This window comes from Lagenorhynchus albirostris, chromosome 11, assembly GCF_949774975.1.
Source record: "Lagenorhynchus albirostris chromosome 11, mLagAlb1.1, whole genome shotgun sequence".
In the NCBI taxonomy this organism is placed as follows: Eukaryota; Metazoa; Chordata; class Mammalia; order Artiodactyla; family Delphinidae; genus Lagenorhynchus; species Lagenorhynchus albirostris.
The window spans coordinates 34,629,725-34,656,625 of NC_083105.1; the positions used below are offsets into that span (position 1 = coordinate 34,629,725).

Below are 26,901 nucleotides of genomic sequence, written 5' to 3' on the forward strand. Positions count from 1 at the left end.
CTGCCGCACTTTCCAATGCCTAAGAATAGCAAGGTGGTAAAAAGAGAATTAGACGATGAGGTTATTGAGTCTGTCAAAGACCTTCTTTCCAATGAAGACTCAGCTGATGATGCCTTTAAGAAAAGTGAACTAATTGTTGACGTCCAAGAAGAGAAAGACACAGATGTTGAAGAAGGATCTGAAGTCGAGGATGAAAGACCAGCTTGGAACAGTAAACTACAATACATCCTGGCCCAGGTTGGATTTTCTGTAGGATTAGGGAATGTGTGGAGATTCCCATACCTCTGTCAGAAGAATGGGGGTGGTAAGTTTCTGTTTTCTGCTTTTTTTTTGAGTGATACATTGCTGAGAAAATTGCAGTTGATTATGTCAAATAGCCCCTGTTGTTTCTGTAGTTTCACTATTTTAGAAACTATGAATTCCACTGTAAAACTAGGGAGACACTTTTGCTGGAAGTAATTTCAGCTCTGAATTTCAGCTCTGTTTTCAGATTAGGTTTCCATAGGAGCAGATGGCTTGCTATGAACACTCAAGGATTGCTTAAGGTCATAAATTCTCAAATTCTTTCTGTGGATGCTATTAACATCTCTAAATTACTGACTTTTCTAACCAGTGTTCCATCCCTTGTGCCTATCAGTTATTCACTTTGGAGAAAAGTCCTCAAGTTTTTGATATGAGACGATATTGGTGAACAAGACAAGAGAGAATTTTCTGTCCACAATTTATTAACTCTGAATTTTAAGTTGTTTTCCTCTTCAAAAAAGCAAAAATTTCATATAATTTAGAACGATTGTAGTCTTCAAATGCTGACCAGAACTTTGTATATCCTGGTAGAAGGAATTTAACCAGATAATTAATATAATGCCAGATAGTCTTCATCCTCAGATATTAGCATCCTTACGATGATAATTACCATTCCTAATTTTAAACATATTATCTAGATCAACATGATATTTAGCTTTTTGTATTTGTGCATATAATTACCAGGTGTTATTTAGTGAAAACTGTCTTAAAATCAAGAAAATAAAACCATATACAAGAGAGTACATTGTTCATGTAGGATACAAGCTCAATAGTACACCAAAGTCAAACTGAACATTAAGTTAACTAACATTTGGGTTATTAAATTAAAATAACTTTAATATTAAGCTTTACTTTCTTTACCATTACTATCTTTACCATATACATATATGGAAGCTGTTCAAACAAGTGTGATTAAACACTAAATATTCTGTAAGCAGCATTTCAGCACATAAAGGAAAGACTGAATATTTTGGTCTTTGATTCCAGTTTGTGATAGTTTTGCTGACTGGAAAAAAACATGGTTTTATTTTATTTTTGATGTAGTTACAACCTATATATCAGATGAAATAATAAAACCATTCATATATGAAATGGTTTCTTTTCAGTCACCAATAGATAAAAAGCTAAGGTGTCATGGTGACAAAATATGTTTAAGGTCTTGCTTAGTTAATTCAACCAGGGACAAAACTACAGGTTTGGGGAAAAGTAGCCTGTCTGACAAATCTGCCAGAGTGGTAAGAATCAGTACATGAAGTTGGTGATGCACTACCCATCACTCCACTGAAACAGCAAGCTCCTCTAGCTAGTCTTTAACATCACAGATGAATTATTTATTAAATCAGCTACAAGCAGCTATGTACTGCCCTGCTTTCTGTTTCTCACAAATCATCCCCATTTGCAAGACTGGCAAAAGATGAATTCTGATTTTCAGACCTTTCACCTTATGAGCCTAACTGGCAATACTATTAAGGAAGACCGCTATCTTGGCTGAAAACTCAGGTTGCTTTCCATTTAATACAGTATTTGTCTTGGTGGAGAGCTCTAAAGGATTTCATAGTAATCAGTTGTTAGCAAAAATGGCTCCTCCTCTTTACTTTCTTTCATATATAAAGAGAGTCAAGATGCCCTTCCTAGTATTGTTTCCTCTCTTCTAATTACAAATGCTAGAGAGTGACATTATAAAACACCAATGGGCTTTATCGTTTCAAGATGGCTGTTGGAGTTCAAAAGGCAGTACTCAGCGTGCAGTATGGCATTGAGCTGTCTAGGTATTTGACTGTTTAGTCAAACAGTCTCAGGTTACCTAAATCTTATTCATCATTTGAGGCACTTTATGAATAACAGAATAAAAAGTAATAGACCAATATAAGTTGATTTGTCTGAAGATATTACTGAAAGCACAATGGTTAAGCTTAATAAGTGTTATAATGTAGAAGCTACCAGCTCAAATTTTGAAGTCAGTTTGACTATAAAGCCTGGCTCTTTCCCACATTATCCAGGTGACCATTCACAGGTTAACTTATTTCTTCTGGCTGAATTCCCACACCTGTACATGTATTCTCATGTAGAAATGAGTACAGGTTTCACATTTGACTTTATCAATTAACAGAGTCTAATATTAACATTGTCAAGCTGTTCAGTACATTTTAAAGTCACTAATCATGTGTCTTAAATTGAAATTTAGCTGTAAAATAATATATATATTTTTCAAGTATGAAAACTTTACTACAAGGAAAATAGCACATATATTTTACAATAGCTATTAAATAGCTCAGTTTAGTCAGTACTCCCTACCCCTTAACAGAATTTTGGAAAGCAAAAAATTACTTGTTTCCTGAAGTGAACTTTTTATATGACATATATATATATATATATATATATATATATATATATGGGAAAAAATGACATTTGTCTGTGGTAGAAGTTCTTTTTCCTTTTTTTTTTTTTCTCTTTCAGTCTAAGCAGCCATTTCTTCTTCCCTGTTGTTAGTTAGGAAGAGTCAGTTTTAATACCATAACATCTCACTCATTTTGATTTATCAGATTTGAAATGCATGATTTAGATGAGTTTGAATAAAATTTAATAAATGACTTCATTAATGTCGTATGAATAAGATTTCCAGGAGTTTGTGAAACCTATTTGAGAAAATAATTAATTTTAAGGAAGCAATTATTTTTACAAAAAATAAAGCTGGTTTACCATTTCAATAAAATGAAACTAAAACTATTCATTGGTATCCTTACTTTTTTCATAATTATTTTTTATCAGAAACTCTTTGTAGCAGTCAAATTCAAGTTTCAAATACCAGAAAGCTTAAAGTAATGAAATTGCATTTTCTTTAAAGTCCTTTGTAGTTATACTATATGGAAGTTTAAATATCATCTTTCATGAGATAATCAGAATTAGTGTATTCTCTCCTGTGACTGTTGAAAATATAATCCATTTTATTTGTTCTTGTTTCTGTAGGTGCCTATCTTTTGCCATACTTAATACTGCTTCTGGTAATAGGTATTCCCCTTTTTTTCCTGGAACTTTCCGTGGGTCAAAGAATTCGGCGAGGAAGCATTGGTGTGTGGAATTACATAAGCCCTAAACTGGGAGGGATTGGATTTGCAAGTTGTGTAGTAAGTTTCCTGGTATGGTATATGCCTTATAATTTTTACAGGGTTTGTAATTATATAGTTTGAATTTAAATGAAACCTTTGAGTGTGTATTTCTACTCAACTCTTTAATCATGTTTTAAAAAAACACTACTGGAGCTTGCACTAATACACAAAACAAGCTGTAAATTTAAATGTAGTTCAATCTTGTTAACGCATGTTCTTAAGGTCTATGAGAGTCATCGTTTTAGAAAAGATAATGTTTTTCAAATAAAAATAAAATAAGGAGGTTTTTTTTTAAAGTATTAAATGGGTTTTATGCATTTCATCTCATTGTTTCAAAGGAAGGGGCATGAGAGGTTTAATATAATCACACTATTTTATTTTGCAGGTATGCTTTTTTGTGGCTCTTTACTACAATGTCATCATTGGCTGGAGTTTGTTTTATTTTTCTCAGTCTTTTCAGCAACCTCTACCTTGGGATCAGTGTCCTTTGGTGAAAAATGCTTCACACACTTGTAAGACATGTACCATGTAGTGTTTTTGTATCTAAAGATCATACAGTTGGTAAAGGCAGGAGCTTTCAAGATTCTTCTTTTTAAATAATGTGGAAAAATCTTTCAAAATTGTTACTATAACAAACTTTCCTTGACATACTCAGAAAGATAGATGTCTGGCATCATTTAATTTATCTAGCTCTTTCCAAGTAATTTTATTGTGCCCCATGATGTTAGGGTAAACAATTATAAGCCTTCAATTGTAAATTTTGACAATATTTTATTCTGTGTATCTTTATTGATGCCTTACAGTTTCATTAAAATAAAAAAGAGGACAAAAAGAGTTTAGATTGAAGGAATTGTTTTTATGTCTTGGGTTGTTTTTCTATGGTTTTCTTATCATTTATTTTTATATCCTAGAATATAAAGAACAATTCCCTAGCGCTGTCCAGTAAATATAGAATGCAACACACATATGTAGTCTAAGATGTCCTAGTAGCCATATTTACAGAAAGTAAAAAGGGACAGGTGAAATATTTTATTTAATCCAATATATCCAAAATATTAACATTCCAACATATAATTAATATAAAAATTAGTTATGTAATAATTTACACTGTTTTTCTCATACTAAGTCTCTAAAAGCCCCTTTGTACTTTATATTTACAGCACTAGTCACTCTAAACCAGCTCCATTTCAAAAGTCACACATGGCTAGAAGCTAGCATTTTTGACAGCTCTGCCCCCAGGAAGTCAATCAGATAATTCTGGGGGCAGAAGGGGCTATAAACCTGATACATTTTAATAACCTTGATAAAAATCTCACATATTCCTATTTTAGAAATGTGTAATAACAAATGTCAAAGAGGATTCATGTCTGTTGACTTTTTCACATTTTTGCACAGTTGAGGTTTCATTGTGGATTTAAATGCTTCTGTAGAATAGTAGTACTTTTCTAGGAAAAGTTAAGAATTGATTTACAGGCTTACTGGGGGGGAAATGGCCTCATTATTCTTTATAGTCTGAAATGACTGTGTTACCTTTCTTTCTACAGTCGTAGAGCCAGAGTGCGAAAAAAGTTCTGCCACTACCTATTATTGGTACAGAGAAGCACTGAATATTTCCAGTTCCATTTCTGAAAGTGGGGGCTTAAACTGGAAGATGACCGTCTGCTTGCTGGCTGCCTGGGTTGTGGTGTGCTTGGCTATGATCAAAGGCATTCAGTCTTCTGGAAAAGTTAGTATGTTAGAGCCCCTCCTGCTTCTGCTAATCACCTCATCACCATTCCTGGGAACTATCTCCCCCACCCACTATAAACCTGTGTGGGCAAACTGCAAGTAGCACTTTACTCTCTCGGCAGTTAATTAAAGATGGGTAAAAAGTGGTGCTTTAAAAAATGTATTTAAATCAAGGAAAGGACATAAATAAAGATATAAGTGTTTTATAATGAAATCTAAAGTTGTTTATAATCTTTCCCTATTTTATCAAGATCTGTTTTGAGCTTTTTTGTCAATACTTAAAAGTCCTTTCTCGTTGCTGGTATTCAGCTGACCTTAATGTTTTTAGTTCTCTGATTAGTTCCAATCATGGAAATTGGGAAAAGTGGTAGAATAAAGAATTTGTTTATTTGTATTATATCATTCATTTTTCTCTACTACAGGTGCTCTAGGGAAAAGTTGCATAAAAGATTTTAAAATAGTCTAGTGTGGAGTGTTTCTTAAAGATATGAACATTAGGTAGTTATGATATATCTCAACAAGGAACTCAGAGTAATATAAAAGACTAAAGGGCATGCCTGCCAGGGCAAATGGAAAATTTTATAAGGCTGTGCTTGAGAAAGACAGTAAGTCAATTCTAGATACCCCAGGAAGTCAATCAGATAATTTTTTAAAAGGATGCATTAGGAAAGTAATTGTTATTCACTATTTTGCTTCCATATTACATTTTTTTCCCATCATTATTGCCATTGTTTTAAAGCTCTCTACTTCTTTTGTTTGGACCATAGCAAGAATTAATCTTGGTTCATCTTCTCTCTGCCCTTTAACAACCCATCTCTACTGTTTTTTCTTTCCAAAGCATAGATCTGATCATATATCTTTCCAGGCTAACATATTGCCACTTACCATGATATACTAGTAAGAGTGGGAATAGTAGTAGTAGTAGCAGCAGCAGTAGTAGTGGTAATAAATGATGATGATGGAGATGATTCTGATAATGATGAGAACAAGAACAATAACAGAAGGCAAAATTTATTACCTGTTTACTTTGTTCTAGGCACTGTGATAAATGCTATATATACTTTATCTCAATTAAATCTTAAAAAAAAAAAAGAAAACAAAAACCAACTCTAAGAAGTAATTGCTACTCTCAGACCTGCTTTACAGATAAAAGAACAAGTTTGAGAAAACAGGTAACTTGCTCAAAGAATCACAGTTAGTAAATGCTAGTACCTGGATCAAACCCAGCTCTGTCTAAATCTAAAGCCCATGTTATTTAATTGCAACACTATAACGTCTCTCACTGTGGTATATTTTTTCCCACAAAAAGTGAACTCTTTTAGGCGAAGTCTGTCTAATTCATCTTTGCTTCCTGTTACTTCATATTTAATTAGAAATGTTTGACAATTTTTTTTAAACTTGTTAATCACAGCTGATTTTACATTTACCTTCCTGATGGAACTTCTATACCATTTTTCCTTTGTAGAAATGAATGTGGTAGATAACACCATATTCTGTGAATGTTAGTGTATTCTGTGATTAAGTAAGTTCAATTAATTCGTTCCATTTGGTGTGTCTTCTACTATGTCAGGGCCCCATTACAGTCAAGTTATAAATAAAGGACTAGATTCCTAAGCCAAATCTAACCACATTTATGTGCTTCCTAAGGTGATGTCATTTGATAGAAAGAGAACCAACTATGGTCAGCCAAAGAAGTCCAAAAATCCCTCTGCTCGAGTCTTACCACCACATTTTATTTCTTCTTTGCCTGAGTATGTGTCTTATCATTTAAAGAACTATTCATCCTTTTCCTATCACAACATTGGGGATGTTTTTCTTATGTCGTGTAATATAACTTTATCTGGAAAAATTTAATACAATTTATAGACTACATGTAGTTTATTATTTCAACAAGAAGGCTTCAGGGAGAGGGTAGCTTTTCAGCAGACTTTGAAGAAAAAATTTAGTAGGCACAGATGGGGAGAAAGCTGTAAGTAATATGAACAAAGTTATGAACATCTAAATTGTGACAATTCCTCATTCTGAGACAATGAGCTAAATATAATAAGAAATTTATTAGGAATAAATGTAAAGCTCTGTTTGCCTGCCAAACAAAAAAGCTTCCAAATAAACAATCACACAAATGCAGTATAGAGATATATGGTTTAAGGGTAATGAAGTTTAAGGGTAGTATGTGAAAAAAAAACTTAGAGAATTTAGCAGCTGAAAGAAAAGTCAACTTGTGATATCCCTAGCCAAAACACACACACACACACACACACACACACACACACACACACAATGCTAATTTGAAACTGCATGAATTAAGACAGGAGTATGACAGTGTCATTCTCCTTTAGGTCAGGTAGGCACATGCCAGTTGAACCACACCTGTAATACTGGATTTTACTGAAATCTTTACTACTTTGTTATGGAAAAGAGCCATCTCAGCTTTGTGATCACAGTCTTCCAATAGTTGAATAAAAAGAGGAATAGCCTTATTCTGTGTGGTCACAGAGAACAGGACCATGATCAAATATTTGGAATTATGCAGAGTGGCGGGATGGTGGTAAATCTTCAAGGAAAGGAAGACCTTTCAGGAATCAAGCCTAGTAACAATGAAATCAGTTGCACAGTGGTAGAGAGCTCAGCACTACTGGAGGTGGTCCAACAGAGGTGGTATGGTTGCATGTCCCTTTGTTGGAGCCTCTATGCAAGGGATGCCTGCCCCCAGGGGAAAGATAGAAATGAGAAGCTCTAGGCTTTCTTCTAACTCTAATATTTTCTACTAGCACTACTTTGCCATTAGTACTACTACTGTGCTAAGTAAGTACTCTACATACATTAGCTTGTTTAATCTTTCTAGCAGCAAGATGATTTGCATGTTCTTATCCCCATTTTACTGCAAAGTTAAGCTTAGGGAAAATAAATAATTGGCCAGAATTAAACAACTGATAAGTGGCAGAGTTAGAACTAGGCTATGAAATCCTCAAAGAGAATGACTCTTTCTGAAGGTATGTTTAAAATAAACATTTTAATATGTAAGAGAGAAAAACAACTAAATGATTTCATATATTTTCTTTTTTTTAATAGTTGAGTAAAATGAAAATATTTTCATGTAACATTTTGATTGATAAACTTATGTCTCTTACTGAATGTACTTACTGTGAAAGGCATGTCAGTTTTTAAGGCCCAGGGAGTCTTAAAATCAGCCAGAGAAACATATTTCATTGTTTCACTTCCAAGTTCTTAAGAATAATACTTAAGGGTCATTCATCTACTCACTGAACACATATTTATTGAGCACCTACTATGTGCCAGGCACTGATCTAGCTCAGGAGGTACAGTGGTGAACAAGGCAGACAAAATACCTGTCTTCATGGAATGTCCATTCTAGTGGCAGAGGCAGACAATAAACAAATCATAAAATAATATCAGGTAGCAATGCAAAATATAAAATAAGGAGAAAGTGTTTGGGGTAGCATTTTACATATAGTCAGGTAGAATTTAAACTATTTTCAATAATATTATTCAACTGACAATTTTATTATTATGAGACCCATATGATTAAATAAAATGAATTTGTGTTTAAAAGCACAACATGGATACCTCTGTAAAATGCTGACCTAAGACACATCTTTAAATCTCAGAATTTAATGATTAAATATTTGTCCTTTACCTGCTCACAGAAGAAAAAAAATTCAGATGTGAACACTACCTATTACTACTTAAGTTTTTAAGTGTTTAAAATCTTGACTATTACTTTTCTCCATGTTGCATCCAACATGAAATTTTCCTGTTCCTTTTTGGACGAAGCTATCCTTATCTTATCAGAGTCTTATCACTGAAGCCAGATGAGTATTAAGAACTCAAATATGTGTTGAATTAATAAATGAAATTTGAAATGTCTCATCATATAATTAGTACCTAATTTTTAAAATACTGTAAAATAAAGATGAGGGTTTTTTGTTTCTTTTTTTTTTTTTAGGGAATGTGTACAGAAAGGAAAACTTCCTATGAATTCTCTCTTAATGTACAATATTTTTGAGTATCTAAGAATGTGCAAAGGTTAATAGGCCACCATCTTTATCCTCATGGAACCCATAATTTAATGGGTGAGACAAATAATGACAGCAGAATAAATGCAGTAAGATGTACAAATAAAAAGTGTATGAGAGTATAGAGCATAGAGGCAGCCACTGAAATTAATCTGGAATTGGGGGAGGGCTTCACAAAGCAGGTAACTTTTGGGCTAGAGTTTGACAGTTGAAGAAGAGTTCACCAGAAACTTCAGAGAGAGGACATTGGAGGCATGGAAAACAGCATGTGCAAAGCCCAAAGTTTGCTGAGTAACCCCGTGTGACTTTTACATACAATTTGTGAAGCTTGTGGGAAATGAGGCTGGAAATGTAAGTTGACTGCAGGTATTAAAGTATCTATGGACAGTGGTAAAATGACTGGCTGTTACTTAACAAACGGTGTGAAATATTTGAAGATTTTTAGCAGTTCATTACACCATCAGATCCTTAGAAAGATCTTTCTGGTAGCAGTGTGGGTGATGAATTTCAGGGATGAAGAGGAGAGCTGGCAGGGAAAATCAAGAGGCAAAATGAGGAGGAAGCTAATAGTGAAAAGTGACACATCACCGAGGATGAAAACGAAGGGACAGATGAAATTTGGAGTCAATTGGACTTGTTGGTCAGTTGTTATGGGATGTGGGGAAGAGAACCATATTCAGGTGTGTTAGAGTTGTTTAGCCTGGGCAAATACACATACAGGAAGAATCATTTCTTCCTTTAGCTTCTAATTTGAAATTATATTAAAAATATACTGAGGGTACACTGTATTTATTGGAAAAAATCATAATCAAACTATCCAGATTATTTTAGTGTGCAGCCTTCATTTTCTTTTTTTTTTTTTTTTTTTTTTGCGGTACGTGGGCCTCTCACTGTTGTGGCCTCTCCCGTTGCAGAGCACAGGCTCCGGACGCGCAGGCTCAGTGACCATGGCTCACGGGCCCAGCCGCTTCGCGGCATGTGGGATCTTCCCGGACCGGGGCACGAACCCGTGTCCCCCGCATTGGCAGGTGGACTCTCAACCACTGCGCCACCAGGGAAGCCCCATTTGCATTTTTAAAATAAATGCATTAATGGAAGTCCTTTAAGTCATTTATAAGGCAGCAAATTTGAGTTCTGTTAAAAAAAAAACAACAAAAAAAGTAATTGTGCAAAGGTGAATCCATGCTTCTGGTTAGCCCCAAGATTTGTGAAGAAGAATCATAAAAGGAATAGCTGTAATCAAGTGAGATCAAGCCTACTTGAATAGATATATAGTAGACCCACAAATTTAAAGAATGCTAAAAGGAGGCAGAAAGAATGAAAAAAATGTACTCCATCTAAAAGCATTCTGATAAGAAGAAATCAAGAAAGGTGGATGAATGGATGCAATTTAAAAATTATACCATTTTTATAAATAAAAATTTAAAAAATTATACCATTTTGAAATGATCAAAAAATTATATTTCTTTACAACTAATTAAAATATAATTATTTTTAGAAATAATATGGGTTTCTAATTATGCTGAGATTTTATTTGTAATATTAATTTTTTTCTTAGAATGCTTAATATAATTATAAGGTATACAGAACAGTAGAAGAGGGGCAAATTATTGTGTTGACTTACCTATTGTTTGTCTACAGTTACTATAGGATTCCATATCTCTAACCTGCCTGAGCCATCCTCTGCTATGGCAGTTTTTTTCTCCATTCTTCCTACCCTTCCTCCATTCCTTCCTCCTCAGATAAGTATTATATACGTACTATGTGTTAGGAACTCTGTTAGGTATTTGAGATTTGGTAGTGAACAGGAGAGAAGAAGTCCTTGCCCTCACAGAGCTTATATTCCAGTAGGGGAGATTGAAAATTAACAAATAAACAAGATAATTTCAACAGTGTTAAATGCTTTCAAGACAAAACAAAATAATATTGACGGTTCATGGGGCATAGAGGAGGGCAGATGGAGGTATACTGGATGAGAAAAAGGCATGACCTTATTCTGGGTGTTCTAGGTAGTCTTGAGAAAATGAAGATATGACGTAAAATAACAAAGAGGAGCGAGTCTCGGACAGATGAGGGAAATGAATACCTCAGACTGAGGGCACTGCCTGCTCTGGCCCTGAAGCTAAAGTGCTTGGTTTCCCTCGGGGCTGAAGCTCAGCTGGGGGAAGAGTGGTGGGGCAGGCAGGTAGGCAGCCTAGTCTAAGGCTTTGCAGGACAGAGGGAGAAATTCGCCTTTTACTCCAACTGCATTAGAGATCCCTGGAGTGGGTTAAGCAGGGAATGAGATAACCTGAGTGGTAGCTTGGAAACTAGAATATTACAAATAGTGCAGAACTACTTCTGGATGTTTGACTTTAGCAAATGGATGGGTGGTGGGAGATGGAGTTGGGTGGGGACAGCTTTGGGGGAAAATCGGGAAAGTTTTGGATACCACATGGAGATGTCAAGGAGGCAGTACATGTCTGGTTAGGACAACTGCTTTTCTATGATAAACATTTGCTTAACTTTAATGATGAAACTTCTGAAGTAGAACGTAAAATCTCTACACTATTATTCAAGTTCTGTAGGAACTTTAACAGGACCACTCTCTACTCCAGAAGCTTTATAGAATTATAATGGAACTTTGCTTAATTAAAAACAAACAAAAAAAGGACTTTTTTTTTGCTACCTCAAACAATAAAGTAGAAATTTGTTAATGAGTTAGTGTCCATTCATTTCTCTTAAATATTGCTTGTTTTGTGAACTGTAAGGAATCAACACTATTCAAATTACACCATACCTATGGGCTATTTAAAAGGGGTTTAAATAAGGAAAATTTTCTTATTTTTTGTTATATCTCAGAATCTTAACTAGTCACATTGAATCAAGGCTATTAAGCCACTCTGATATGATGGCTATGCAAGGTATTAAAAGTATTATTTATCATATTATAAAAAGTGCCACTTTCACGGTATAGAACAGAACACATAATCTTAACTATGAAAAAGAAAATAGTCGTTAGGATGTCTCACTTTTTTTAAATCTTTCTTACTTTGCAGATCATGTATTTTAGTTCTCTGTTCCCGTATGTGGTACTTATATGCTTCCTAATCAGAGCACTCCTTTTAAATGGTTCAATTGATGGCATCCGTCACATGTTTACCCCTGAGGTATGTACTGTATTTCTAGTTAAGGCTTATGATCACAAAAGCCTTATGTTTATTGTTAAAATGTTCCCACAGTTAGATTTAAGGGATAATTGTTCTAACCTATGTGCACTAGACTATTAAATTATAGCTGTTATGTTAACCAGCCTAGTAAAACCGGAGCTTTTGGACATCTATAATTATATCCATCTCTCTCCAATTTTAAAGGCCCCATTAGTGAGTTTCACTATTTAAACTTCAAAAATTCCTATTTTATAATAAATTAACTTCCCATTTTTACACTGGTATATTTTAGAACTTTTCAGTCTTTACTCTTCCTCCTCTATTTCAGTGGTTCTTAACCTTTTGACATGGACCCCTTTGAAAAAAACCTGATAATGGAATCTTCTTACCAGAGCAAATAGAGAACATATTAATTTGGTTAGTGTCTCAGGAGGTTGACAGATCACCTAAAATCCATGGACCCAGGTTAAGAACCCTATTGCCCTCTAAATCCTGTCTCAGAGAAATTCAAGGTTTCTTACTTTGTTTCGTTTTGCAGTTTTGTATTTTCTAGAATAGTACTTAACATTAGTGCATTTGGGAAGTTCTGTAACTTTTATAAATGCGTATGCATTTTAGGAAAATTCTCATTAGGTTTCCTAAAAGGCTCGGAACTTAGACTCCGTTGTTTAACTTAGAGATGACTTGATTAATCCTTGTGGACTTGTTATATTGATTTGACAGGAAAAATCAAGTTTGAGGTGTACATATATTTTGGTTATACACTGACATTACACTTCACATTAGTTTGCTAACTCTATCATAGGCAGACAATGAGTTATAAAAACACAATTTCAAAATTAGCTCAGAAATTGGAAGTTGTCTGAATGATGACTGTGCAGCCAAGCATGGTGCTGAGAGATGTGGGCAGAAGATTTTAGCCTCCTTGGAATTGTCACTCCTGGCAGCTGCCTTGATACTGTGTCACAGAGGCTGTGTTCTTTGTGTATCTGGTTCCAACGTGGTGTTCATTCTCGAGTAGCAAAAATGTTGACACTGTGATCTGGTTTTCTCGAATAGTTCTAAAGTTCTGTTTATCATTTAGAGTTGTTGGAACTCCTCAGTGAAAAATTACTTCAGATTTATGAATTTCAGCTGCATTATAATTTAAATCAGCCTCAGATGGGCCATACTTAGTGACCAAAGTATTTATATTTGCAATATCAAAAAAAAAAGTTCTCTGAGTTAAAAACAACTAGCTTTGTTGTGAATTCCTGGAATATCACCTTTCTCTGTGTTGGCAATTGTTTGTGACATAATTCTAAATATTTAATTTAAATAGATACTTTAGACTCTAAATACTTTGATATGATGCTTTTACACGGTCCCCGTATTTAAAGCTGCAGCATTGTTAACATTTTAAACCAGAACTGGAGATAACTATTAAAATAGAGTTAATTATTTCTTCAGCTCACTTTTCATGGACTGTTGATAAGATTCTGTATTAGGCCACTGTAGGATGATAGTTAATATAATAACGATAAGAAGTTGTCAATAACTTTTTAATTTACATTATTTATGTAAGGGAGAAAGTACCTAAGCACACGAAATATTCCCAGTGAATGGAGATTTAATTCCTGAATTGGAAATAATCAGAATGTCTTTATTACATAGGTGTTGTCTGCCATCTAGTGGGCAAAGTGGAGATAGACAGTTGAATGAGTGTATTTTACTAGATGGGTATCAACCATAGAATGGTAATGTAGCAGCGATAGTCAGTAAACAGTATGCATATTTTAGTTAATTGAAAATAAATTATAAATATAATCATGATTATGTTTCATGATAACATTGCATAAATTTCAGTAATAATCACTAAAATTAATTGAACAACATATCCTAATGTTTGAGAGCTTACGCATTTTGAAATCTACCTGTGTTCATATGTCAGCTCTACCCCAGAAGTGCTGTGTAACCTGAGGCAGGTTACTTAACTCTTCTAAGATGCAGATAATATTAGCCACAATTTCATTGATTGTTGTGAATATTAAATGAGATCATCCATATAAAGTGCTTATCAGTCTGCCTGCCACTATAGTCCATATGTTAGCAATTATTGAGGACTTCGAGGGTAGCAGGCAATGTGATAAGTAGTACATGTCTTGTTACTCTCATCTTTCAGTTGAGAAAGCTTGAGCTCAGAGTGGACAGGCCACCTGCCCTAGGTTGCACTATTTTTAGATTATTAAATGGCAGAATCAGGATCTGAAAATGTCTATGTAACTCATGTTCTTAACCACATTTGGCATTGTTCCCAATAAAGGCAATTTCACTGCAATGGTGAAAAGAGATAAAATACCAATTTAAACACGACTGCTACTGAAATCAAACTTAACTGTTTATTGAGGTCTGTGCCAGGTATGGCTAATATTAATAGTTCCATTTAAAAGGTCTGGTTATATACAGTGATAATTGTTTAAGAAGTGAAGCACAGTTACTTGAAATATATGTTCAGCACAGATTCCAAACTTTAGAACTTTGGATCTGAAAAGGTCTTAGTGATGATATGGTTGAATTTCTTCTGTTTTCAAAGAAAAGGCTTTCAGGAAACTACTCAATGAATGAATAATACCTATCTGAATATGCAAAGTACAAATAGTTCAGCTCTACCCAGCTTATAATTATTATCTGCTTTGGCTGTTAGACTTCAGAAAACACAAAACTTAGGGTATTTGTTAAATAATTATTTACCTTTTATGGCTAACTGATTTATTTTGCTTTGGAAAGAAAACAAAGATATAAATAAGAATAACTGAAGATAGTTCATTTCTCTCCCAAATACTCCTTTGATGATTTGTCTTAAAGATAGTTAAAAATTCCCATATACGTATTTTCTCCGCGTATTTAAGTAACATCTCCGTCTAAAGTTTCAATAGTCTGTAGCCTTTCTTATTCATATTCCTTGTATTATTCCTAAGTGAAAAATTTGTTCTTTCTACTTAAGAACAGACTATCCCCCTGTTTTAAATAATCTTTGGGTGCATAATGATATATTTAAACAATAGAACCAATTCCTTGTAGATTATTCTGAAATATTTTTTTGCAGCTGACTTATATTCTGTTTAATTTTAAACAGCTTGAAATAATGCTGGAGCCCAAGGTCTGGAGAGAAGCTGCAGCTCAGGTGTTCTTTGCCTTAGGTCTGGGATTTGGTGGCGTCATTGCCTTTTCAAGCTACAACAAGAGAGACAACAACTGCCACTTTGATGCCGTCCTGGTGTCCTTCATCAATTTTTTTACTTCTATCCTGGCAACATTGGTGGTGTTTGCAGTTCTGGGCTTCAAAGCAAATGTCATAAATGAGAAATGCATTGCAGAGTATGGTTGTTGATTTCCTTTAGCTTTTGATGGCATAATTATATTAAAAAATCTCCTTCCCAAACCCATGTGTTCACTAATGTTGTTTTCCTTTTCAGAAATTTGGAAATGGTCATCAAACTTGTGAAAATGGGCAACATTAGTCAAGATATTATTCCCCATCATATCAACTTTTCAGCTGTTACTGCGGAAGATTATCACTTAGTTTATGACATCATTCAAAAAGTGAAAGAAGAAGAGTTTCCTTCTCTTCAACTCAATTCCTGTCAAATTGAAGATGAGCTAAATAAAGTTAGTAGGCTATGTTTATGCGATAAAATAATTCTTATTAACTTAAAATATGCATTACCCAGAAGACTTCTTTTAGGAAAATGATCTTTAAAATACCTGTGGAAGATCATGCTGTTTCAAAATTCACATTCTTTATTTCAGAGAACATATTTTCTTAAATCAAAAATGTTTGTTTTACTTTGAAAAGCAGTTTCACTGATTAAGCCACAATAATTTAAAATATGGGTATAAATTAGGTGATTTTCATCCCAGAAAATGAAATTAGTCTGGTACCTTTCCTGGTATAATATTTAATACAAAACTTGAATTGCAATTATCATTTACATATTGTATGGTTGTTTGGACACATGAATGATATTTGTTCATCTTAATAATTGTGTTCAATAAGTCATGATTAAGTCCTTTTTCTAGCCACTGTCATACATTTTAATAAACACGACATAGGTGAACATGAATAAATAGCCTTGCATTAATTGTCACCCTCTCTTTACATTGGCAAAAAGGAAAATATAATGGAGAAATTGGCTGTTAATCACTTGCTTTAAGATAGCTAACTGTACTTGAGACTAAACAAAGAATCACGTGCAGGAAATTATGGATGAAGCCATCATTAACATAAAAATCTCGAATTCTGTAAGGAAAGATTTAATTACTAACTTACTCTTAAAGTTCTTTTAAAATTTTGGTCTACCTGCTGTTTTTATGAGATAACATGATCACCTTGAATTTTATTTAGAGGCACAGTTTCTTAGGAGACAACATGGTATCAGCGTGTTTATCTCCAGTAACTCCCATGCATTATTCAGAGTTCTCCTGCCCTTTGCAACTGATGTATATATAGCCAGCACTTCATATTGCTCTGTATTAACGTGGCTGTTTTGTGTATCTTACAGGCTGTTCAGGGGACTGGCTTAGCTTTTATTGCCTTTACAGAAGCAATGACACATTTCCCTGCATCTCCCTTCTGGTCAGTGATGTTCTTCCTCATGCTGGTAAATCTAGGGCTTGGCAGCATGTTTGGAACCATTGAAGGGATCATCACACCCATTGTGGACACATTCAAAGTGAGGAAAGAAATTCTCACTGGTTAGTTTTTATGTATTTGACTTTTCATTGAACTAATGTGGCGGGCTGTTTTACCCTTGGTGAGAGATCGGAGATGGAAATAGGAAAAGTGTTTATTATTAATGTCTACTTATTAATAATACTAGTATTTGTTATTTAGGGCTTTATTTATATAATATGCAAATGACATACTTAATACAGATTCTATTAATTATTAGTGATCATTTATTCTATTACTCTTTATTAGTAATAATGTCATTATCATGAATTACTGACGCTAGAACAAAGTCACAGAATGTTCATGTATAATTTTGTATTCAACTCAGATAATTATAAAAATAGTAGTTCAGGTCATTGGATTTTCCAAAAGTGCATAGCTGAAATTGATAAACCTAAACTGAGTTCTCATATAAAAGAGCAATTGTAGCCTGATAGAAGTTAATACATCTAGGTAGGAAAGACAATAACACAATTTATCAATATTGATGGTTGTTAAAAGTCCAATCTACAAGTAGTTATTAAAGTACTGGTTGTGTGTTGCGTGGTCCTAACATTTGAGGGATATCAGGATATAAGAGAAATTACAACAGAGATACAGAGATATAGGAGAGCCTCTCCTCTAAAAAGAATAGGACTGATAATTAAAATCAAGGTGGCTAGATAAGACTTGTACCATGTAATATACTGATAGCATGATAGGGACTTTACCTGTTCTACGAATTAAGACGCAGCAGAGGTCATCTAAATATATGAGGGAACTGTCAGCGAAAGGCATGGAAATTGAATTCGAAAGGGGAGGGGTCTTCTCAGGGGTCAGAGGATAGTGTTCATAAACATAGCCAAGTAGAGACAAAGGAAGCAGCGAGGAAGCCAGCCAGACCAGTGTTGGTAAGTGATGCAATAATTAATTGGAAAAAATACATAGATGATCTTAAATGCTGGGCAGTGGTACACAAGCTCCCCAAGGCTCTGTTTTTAGCTCTGAAAGATTTAGTAATAATTTATGTGTAAATAACTCTCAAATACATATATATCTTTATCACTCAACGTTCTGCTAAGTGTGTGTGTATAAAACAATTTCAGCAGTTTGTGAGATATTTACATCTAAATATCTTTGATTCAGCTGAACATAAATGAGAAATGTCTCTGTCTTTTCCTGAAAGGCAGTCTCTACTTCTGCAGTTTCTATTTATTTTAAGGCTATCAATACCCTGCCTGACATGCAGACTAAGTAACAGTCATCTTTGCTGCTTTCCTCGTCTTTGCCCCATATCCCAACCCTCCTGTGGTAAGAGGGTTTGCAAAATTAAAGGGAAAACAACAGTGTAGAGGGAGAAACACACATGTGAGTATTTGGTAACTCCCAGCGGAAGACCTTTAGGTCAGAGTAAAGAGGAATATACTCTCTACGCCTGTTACCTGTATTCTGGGATCATACTTCTACTTTGAGTCATGTTTTATATACTTAGATGAAATGTTCCCCCATCACCTTTGTCAGATGTTTTCATCTCCTCCGATAGCACAGTAGGACTTAGATAAATGACTTACTCATTATCTGTTCCTCTCACATCATCAGCAAAACTCTCAGTGTCTTTACCACCTGGAATACACTATCTTCCTATCTACCTTATACTATAATGTAATTAGGAGAGAGTGAGAGGGACACAGGCTGTGGTTCAAATCCAAGCTCTGTTAGTTACTTGGATCCTGAGACTTTGAGTACAATTTGCTGTGACAAGCATTCAAATATTTCAATATGCATTAGACTCCAAGTGAATGCTACTTTTCCTTTTCTGCATGGTGTGTTTATATATAATATGAACTTATGTACGATGTAACTCATACCACTAGCATAGCGCTTACAAGATGGAGGAAATGGCTTAATTTAACCCATACTTATTGAGATTTTTAGGGAACCCCCATCAGATGGAACCCCCAGGATGTCTTTTCTCCCCTTCTGAACTGCCCTTACCTGCTCCACTTCTTTCACTTTTACTCACCTCTGCTAAAAGCTGTTTGAGAAAGAGAACACAGTCATCTTTTATTTTTGAGGTCTTCTCTACCAACGTGCAAGAGAGAATAAAGAGTCTAACAAAAATATGGGAATATCATATGGATTCCAGAATTCTAACTTTCTATATTAAGGGTAGCTGGTTAGAAGTTTCTGCATCTTTCTTCAGTACTGCTGCAGAAACTCCTTTTAGATGGTTCTTCTTAGTTACCTGGAGAATCAGGTTGCCCAACCCTGTCACAGATGTATTCCCAACTAATCTGTTTGGGCACTATCAGGACAGAGCTATGGATTGCTGCTAAGGCAAGGTCTCATCAGATTTTTTTCAGTTATGCTTTAACAATAACCATATTTCAATCAGATAGAAAAATACATGTTATCATAGTCTTATTATAAGCTACACTAATCTCATTATTAATTTCAAAATTCAGTATTGCTTCCAAAACTATAAAACATCCTTAAAAGTAGAAATGACCCACAAACATTTGCTACATGGAAAGGTCACTTTGCTATTAATAATGAGAAGAAGGGCATGGAGAGTTATACTTTTAATATATCCTCAGTTTTGCCTCATTTGTTATCTGTGTTTAGTAAACACGTTTCCACAGACTCGAGATGAGTTGAGTTACTGTCTTACAATGAATTCATATTAAATCTGGGGCTAAATCCAAGTAACTAATTCCCAATATGTTATATTCCATGGTATCAGGAAAGGTATCCTATTTGTATCATTGACAACTTATAAAAGTGGAAACAAAATTATTGTTTGTGTATAATAACTTATAATGAAGTTTAAAAGACTTGACTCTGAGTAGGGCTTAATTTTGTTATTTATTCCTTTGGTCCAGTTATCTGTTGTCTTCTGGCATTTTGTATTGGCCTGATATTTGTGCAGCGCTCTGGGAATTACTTTGTTACAATGTTTGATGATTATTCTGCTACCCTGCCTCTGCTAATTGTAGTCATTTTGGAGAATATTGCTGTATCCTTTGTTTATGGCATAGATAAGTAAGTATATTCTCTCTTATGCATTCATTTTTCATCTCTCTCTTGGAAAGACCAATTGTTAATATAGATCTCATTTAGAAGAGGAGGGAAGTGACTAGAGGGAAAAATTCCTCGCCACAAAAATCAAATCTTTTGCAGGCTCCTCTTCATTCGATAATTTTAATGAAGTATATTCCCTTATTAGGTGATTAGGTAGAATGGTGTTGATGGTAATGTAGTTTAGGATTTTGGAGCTTTGATTTAATTCTGGTTATCAGATAGGAACGTCCAAGGTTTAGAGCATGTTGGCAAAGTTCCAAGAACCTCGTTCAGTTGTTTTCAGCTATTGTTACAGATAAGAAAATGCGGGCTTCGTGAGACACCAAGTGACTTGCTCGTCACACACCTGAACAGAGGCAGACCTGGGATTCATAGCCATGTTTGCTTAACTCTAAAGACTATACTTCTAATTACGTTGCTAACCTGTTTTACAAGAGGAATTTTATTTTGCTATGCTATAAAATGCCTTATTTTATCATGTTACACAATGTTTTATGTCGCAGGCCAATTTTGGGAAGTGGCATATATATATGATGCTCCAGGATATATATGCCATTTGCTGTACATAAACTTCTTATTTATGTGGAGTCATGACTTCATGAGATGCTTAAACCTTTGAATTATATACCTGATCGGTTTGAAAAGTATATATACTTGGCGTGAAATGAAGCATTAGAGTAGTCTCAGAATAAAAAAAGTTTCTGGAGGCCTTGTCCAATATTTTTTAAAGTTGTGGTCTTTAGTTAACATATATGGATTAACTAAAGGTAATAAGACCATCAAGCTTATTAGAGGTCTCTGTGAAGTAGGAATAAGTTAATTGAGGACCAGAGTCCTCTTAAACAACATAAAGAACTTTATTGGTATTGAGTGAGCTTTGCGACAAAACTTAAAGAACGTTTTTATTACTGGCAAAAGCTCCAGGCAAGGAAAGATAGGGGAACTTACATTTAATGATCATGTACTATATAGCAATAGTAGTAATAGCTGTATGACACGCATTTAATGTTAGTCATTATAACAATCTGTGGTAACTAATATTACCCATATCCTAGATGGAAAATTGGCCCTACTTGTACAGGACACAGTGTGTTAGTTGCAGAGCCAGGACTTTAATTTCAAAACCAGATATTTCTATACCAAGCTACCCCCAACTCCTAACCTGCACTGTGTTGGAATTTGACATTGTTATTGGACTGATCTATGGATCAATAAGATCATAATTTAGATTTCCATTTAGACAGTTCAACATTTACAATAGGCAGAGTAGTAAATATTTCTTTTTAGTAGTTCCTAAATAATAATCATTATAACAACAGGAAGAATAATACTACTAATAATACTTGCATCTATAAATTTCTGCTGTATGTGAGGTAGTGTGCTCTGCATATGTTGTCTATGAGTCTAACAATAATCCTCCAAGACAGGTATTATCTTTTTCAAAAATGCCAAAAATTAAGCTCAGAAGGACTAAGATATACATTAAAAGATGATGGAGCTATGATTCGCAACCAGGTCTGTTGGTTTCTAAAGCTCATATCTTGTCCTCCGAGCAGAATTAGAATTCTCCTGTCTAAAATGCTCTCATTTATTTACTTTCCCCTCCTTTAAATGTCGTAGCAACCTTATATTCTTCCTGTTCACCTTCAACAGTGTCATGAGCTCAGCTCTTCTCTGTCTTCTGCCACATTTACCTACATTTCCAGACACAGAGTTGAGAGAAAGAAGGCTTTCAAAACCTAAACCTTTGAGACAGTAAATTCAAATGCAGAAAAAGAAATATTGGAGCATAGCAAGTTAGGGATTAGGAAGAAATATGAACGAGAGGAAACGAGAAGGAAGATCCTGTAAAGCTGAAAGTGATGGCTGCGTAGATTGTATTTTCCTGAGTCTCCTTTTAAAAATAAAAGAGAAAAAGAATGACTAGAAAGCAGAACTAAATACCCATAAACACGGGCAAGAAGATATTCCTGTGAACCCTCAAATACGAAAGGTTGGGGCAAACCACTGGCAGCCACAGGACCTGTGTGATATCACTTCCGTGTGGGAGATGGTAGAGGATATGCAGCTGGGCTTCTGACAGCTTTCCAGTCACCCCCAGGTCCTCCCTGCAATGTGTGGCAGGCTGATCGGAAGACAGTGAGCTAAACTGGGAGAAATTCTATAGGATCTTTGCCCACATTTTGCGGAGTGCAGAGGGACCAAAATACAGTAAGATCATCAGTGCTGGTCTCTAAAAACTCTTGAAATGAATAACCCAAAGTTCTCTTCCAAGATAAAGCTCTTCACTGAAGAAAAAGTGGTGGGAGCAAAACCTGAGTTGAGTAGGAGAGAGGTAGTAGGGTCCATGGAAAAGAAAGTCCAGGTCAGTATGAGGAGGAGAGCAGAGGTAAACAGAACTGAGAAATTCTGAGGCCACCTTTTTTGATTACTTTGCAAAAACAGAGAGGAAAGGCCCATCCCTCCCTCCTAAAACACACAGGAAAATTCATTTCACTTAACTGTGGCCAAATCTTAAGAAAAGTTTCCTTTTTTAAAAAAAAAGAGTAAAATCTTTTTTTTTAAAAAAAGAGTAAAATCTCTGCAGACAACAAAAGCACACATGCAAAATAGATGGAAAACTAACAATACTTCAAAATGAGGTGAAATAAATGTTTAAAAATGATAGAAGCCACCAAAGAAGAGCAGAAATCAGTTATTTTAAAATTGAGAATTATAATAATTAGAGAAAAGGAAGATTTGAAAACAGAGGTGATAGAACTCAGGAAATAATTGTAAATAAAAGAAAAACACTTAAGAAATGAAGATCAAATTAAAAAGAAAACAAAAATGATAAGCACAGTGCCTAATTTCAGAAGAATTAGAAGCTAGAAAGGAGGGATGCTTTTGAAAATCAAGGAGAAATAACAAAGGATTTAAGAGAAATAAATAAACACAGTAGTTAAGCAAAGATGGTTCAGCATATGTACAATGAAGGCCTCTAAAAACAGTAGCCAGAACAAATGCTAAAAACTATAATTGAAGAAACTTGCCTGAAATAATTAATTTGAATGTTGAAAGGGCAAACAATATTCTTGGAGAAATAGACATAAAGGCCAACACGAGGACATAGCCTAGCTAACATAGCCTTGTTACTACAAGACAAAGAAAAAGGGCATCCAGGCAAAAATAATACAAAACAAAACACAGCAAAGAAGATTACTTATAAGAGAAAAATCTAATAGTTAACAAAATTTTTGTAACAATATTATGTAATTAGACATATGTATGATTCTCAAGGAAAAAACGTAAGCCACAGGTTTTAAATTCAGCTGAACTGACATTCAGGTATAGTGACCACAGACAAACAATCAGAAACATGCAAGAAATTAGGAAATATAGTTACTACGATCTCTTTTTGAAGAATCTATGAGAGAACTAGGTTTAGACAACCAAGAAGTCTGCAGAAACATTAATACAAGGGCTGGTGGGTGGGCAGTAAATATTTATCTCGAGATAAACATTAAGGGATGTGGACTAGTATGAAATGGCTACATGTTCCTGACAGTGTTAACATCATACAATTAAAAAGGGTGAATTTTACTTCAGGCAAAAAGTACCTCAGTAACCTGACTCTTAAAAAAAAGAACATGTTAAGCCTAATCATTACTAGGTCTAAGTGTTAATTCATGGGAAATAGGAGGATCAAATGCTCTTGTGAAGCAAAACTGTGGGAATGCAATCAGCCAAATACAGACTGTGGGACAAAGTGACCAGATGATTCAACAAAAAATCAGAGGAAACGGTGAAGACATGTATGAGGAACTTAGAGATGAAAAATGGTCTGAGAAACACATACATCAACTGCAATGTATGGACCTTCTTTCAGTTGAAAAAACAGACTACCAAAAGAAATGAGAGGTCAGATAATATAAACACCAATTGGATTGGATGATATTACATATGGCTAATTAAAAAAAAAAACAAGGAAATTTTAATGTATTGCAAATATTGTGTTCATAGAGTGGAAATCATCAGTTGGAGGAGACTTTCCAGTAATTGACTTACAGGGACCTTCTCCAAATGAAAATTACAGTAAACTGGTTCCATTTTACTTTATAAATGTTCTTAATTTATAAGTCACCTTCCAATATGACTTTTAGACTCAGTGTAAAATGTCATAGGGTATCATGGTTAACCCCCATCAAACCATTGATATAATGCATATTTTAAAGGACATGTAATTTACCATATTTTAATATAGCTATATTAACTCGAGGAATAATTAAATTCCTTCGTTCTATTTAGGTTTATGGAAGACTTAAAGGATATGCTGGGCTTTGCTCCCAACAGATATTACTACTATATGTGGAAATATATTTCTCCTCTAATGCTATTATCACTGCTAATTGCTAGCATTGTGAATATGGGATTAAGTCCTCCTGGCTATAATGCATGGATTGAAGATAAGGTAAAATGCAAAATAAGGAAGGTAGATAAAAATATACATAAAATGTCATTTTAGAGGTTTTTGTTTTTTGCTTTTTTCACAGTATAGTTTGCGGTTAAATGAATGGTGTTGCTTTTATGTGAGGATCTTGAGATTTTTATGTTCTTTTGGCCCCAAATATGTACGATTTTTTTATATGTTGTAGACTTTTTTAGTACATGAAAAGTACTGACTTGGTCCTCATTAAAGTAATTTTATTCATGTCACCATAGATGAACCAATTGGGCCTTTGACTTTAGAAAACATATTGATCAAACCACCAGAAATATTTTTTCCTGTATAAATTTACTAACTTATATCTGAGATACTCTAACAATGAAACTGTTCATTAGCCATGTATACATAATTTAAGTAAATACTGAAGTAAAGTTTTGCTATAACTGTTTTATATTAGCCACGACTATTTCAATTTCTGATGTCATGTTGCTATAGCTACATAGTAATGCAATCTTAAAGTACATATTAGCAGTTAGAAAATCAGAATGCTTATTTTTCAGATACCTCTGACCTTTATCCTACGGTCAGTAATTCTATATAATAACAACTAAATTCAAGACTATTCTAAACAAATAAGTCTGTTATCCCTTACCAAAACCCTTGGGGCTAGATGTAGTTCAAAATTTAATTTCAGATTTTAGAAAGATAATGTGGCACATGTAACAGGTAACTATCGCTTAGTAACATATGACCCCCAAACTTAATGACTGAAAGCAGTGATGATTTATTATTTCTTAGGGTTCTGTGGATGAGCTGGATGATTCTTCTTTGGGTCTTGTGTGAGCTAACTCATACAGTTGATTAAACTTGGAGACCTGGGCTCTATGTGAGCTTTCATTCTTGCTTTCTTCCAGGCATTATGGACTCAGGGTAGCATTCTAAGACACAAAGGCAGAAACAGCAAGGCCTTTAAGGCTTTGCCCTGGAAGTTGCTTACTGTCACTCCCACAGCAATTCATTAGTCAAAATCATAAGACTAGACCAGATTCTTTTCTTATAAACCTGAGACAAATATATATTTTTTCATGTCCCTGCAGAGAAAGAGATTATTAATAATTATTTTTTGGCTTTAACAGGCATCAGAGGAATTTCTGAGCTACCCAACGTGGGGAATGGTTGTCTGTATCTCTCTGATGGTCCTGGCAATATTGCCTGTCCCAATTGTCTTCATCATTCGTCGCTGCAACCTTATAGACGATAGTTCTGGTAATTTAGCATCTGTGACCTATAAGAGAGGACGGGTTCTGAAGGAGCCTATAAACTTAGAGGGAGATGATGCAAGCCTCATTCATGGAAAGATATCAAGCGAGATGTCCTCTCCAAATTTTGGTAAAAATATTTATAGAAAACAGAGTGGATCACCAACTCTGGATACTGCTCCCAATGGACGATATGGAATAGGGTACTTGATGGCAGATATGCCAGATATGCCAGATATGCCAGAATCTGACTTGTAGCTGGGGGGCAAAAATCAGTGGGATTTTATCTGGTTCATTTTTGTCAATGAACATTGGCTCTACTAAGAGAAGCGATAGACTTCGCTTATCAGAGGGCGATCTCAGGTGCTCCATGGCTGTGATCTTTAATCCTAGCAGTGTATGTAAATTCAACATGAGCATTCCTTTGGATTCTCTGGTTTACATTTGCACAGAAAGAGCCACAGACACAGTGTACAATAACTGAGGTCCATGTTGGTCAGAATTTTCAAAAATACCTTTGGTGTTTTTTTCAAGGATTCCTATCTCTAAAAACCACAGGTGTTACCTCAGTTTCTAATAATTTCTGGATGTCATGGTATGGGCAACTCAAAAATGGTATACTTCAAAATCTATAAGTTTGCCTTCAGGGTAATCCCCAGGGTTACAATGACCAGTTCTGTAAGTTGGTGCCACTCAGCACACTTCCATGAACATATTGTGTAGATAGGCTGTACTTATTTTGGTAGCATTGATACCTTCTTAGGCAATTAGTTGAAGAAAACTGCAAAATATTTTCTTACGTAATAGCTGTATAGAGCAATAGTATCAAAGAATAAGAAGGCACTAATGCTGGGATGAAAGGTGAGGTTCTGAGGTGACTGGGGATCATGTGTGTGATGGCTGTATATTTTGTGTAAAATATATGTGTGAAAATGATCTAACAATGAGTCACTCAGCACTCTCAAGAATTATGCAGATTTCGCATTTTTTTATGCGTGTGCCTAAAAACCTACTTGGTATTTATTGCAGTTTCAAGATTACTCATAGTATATTTGTAAAATATACTTGCAATGTATATAGATGTATATTAGTACTCTAAGTACTGATTTGAAAACTTGAAG

The 26,901-nt window shown here is 34.7% G+C and overlaps 1 protein-coding gene across 1 annotated transcript; it reads left to right on the forward strand.

Moving 5' to 3' along the window:
- Positions 1-26,901, forward strand: SLC6A15 (solute carrier family 6 member 15). The gene is made up of 11 exons (XM_060164752.1): positions 1-304; positions 3,271-3,428; positions 3,796-3,922; positions 4,955-5,136; positions 12,214-12,324; positions 15,440-15,681; positions 15,780-15,972; positions 16,866-17,058; positions 19,897-20,056; positions 24,383-24,545; positions 25,658-26,901. The coding sequence occupies exons 1-11, from the start codon at positions 16-18 to the stop codon at positions 26,036-26,038; spliced, it is 2,199 nt and encodes a 732-aa protein (XP_060020735.1). The 5' UTR covers positions 1-15; the 3' UTR covers positions 26,039-26,901.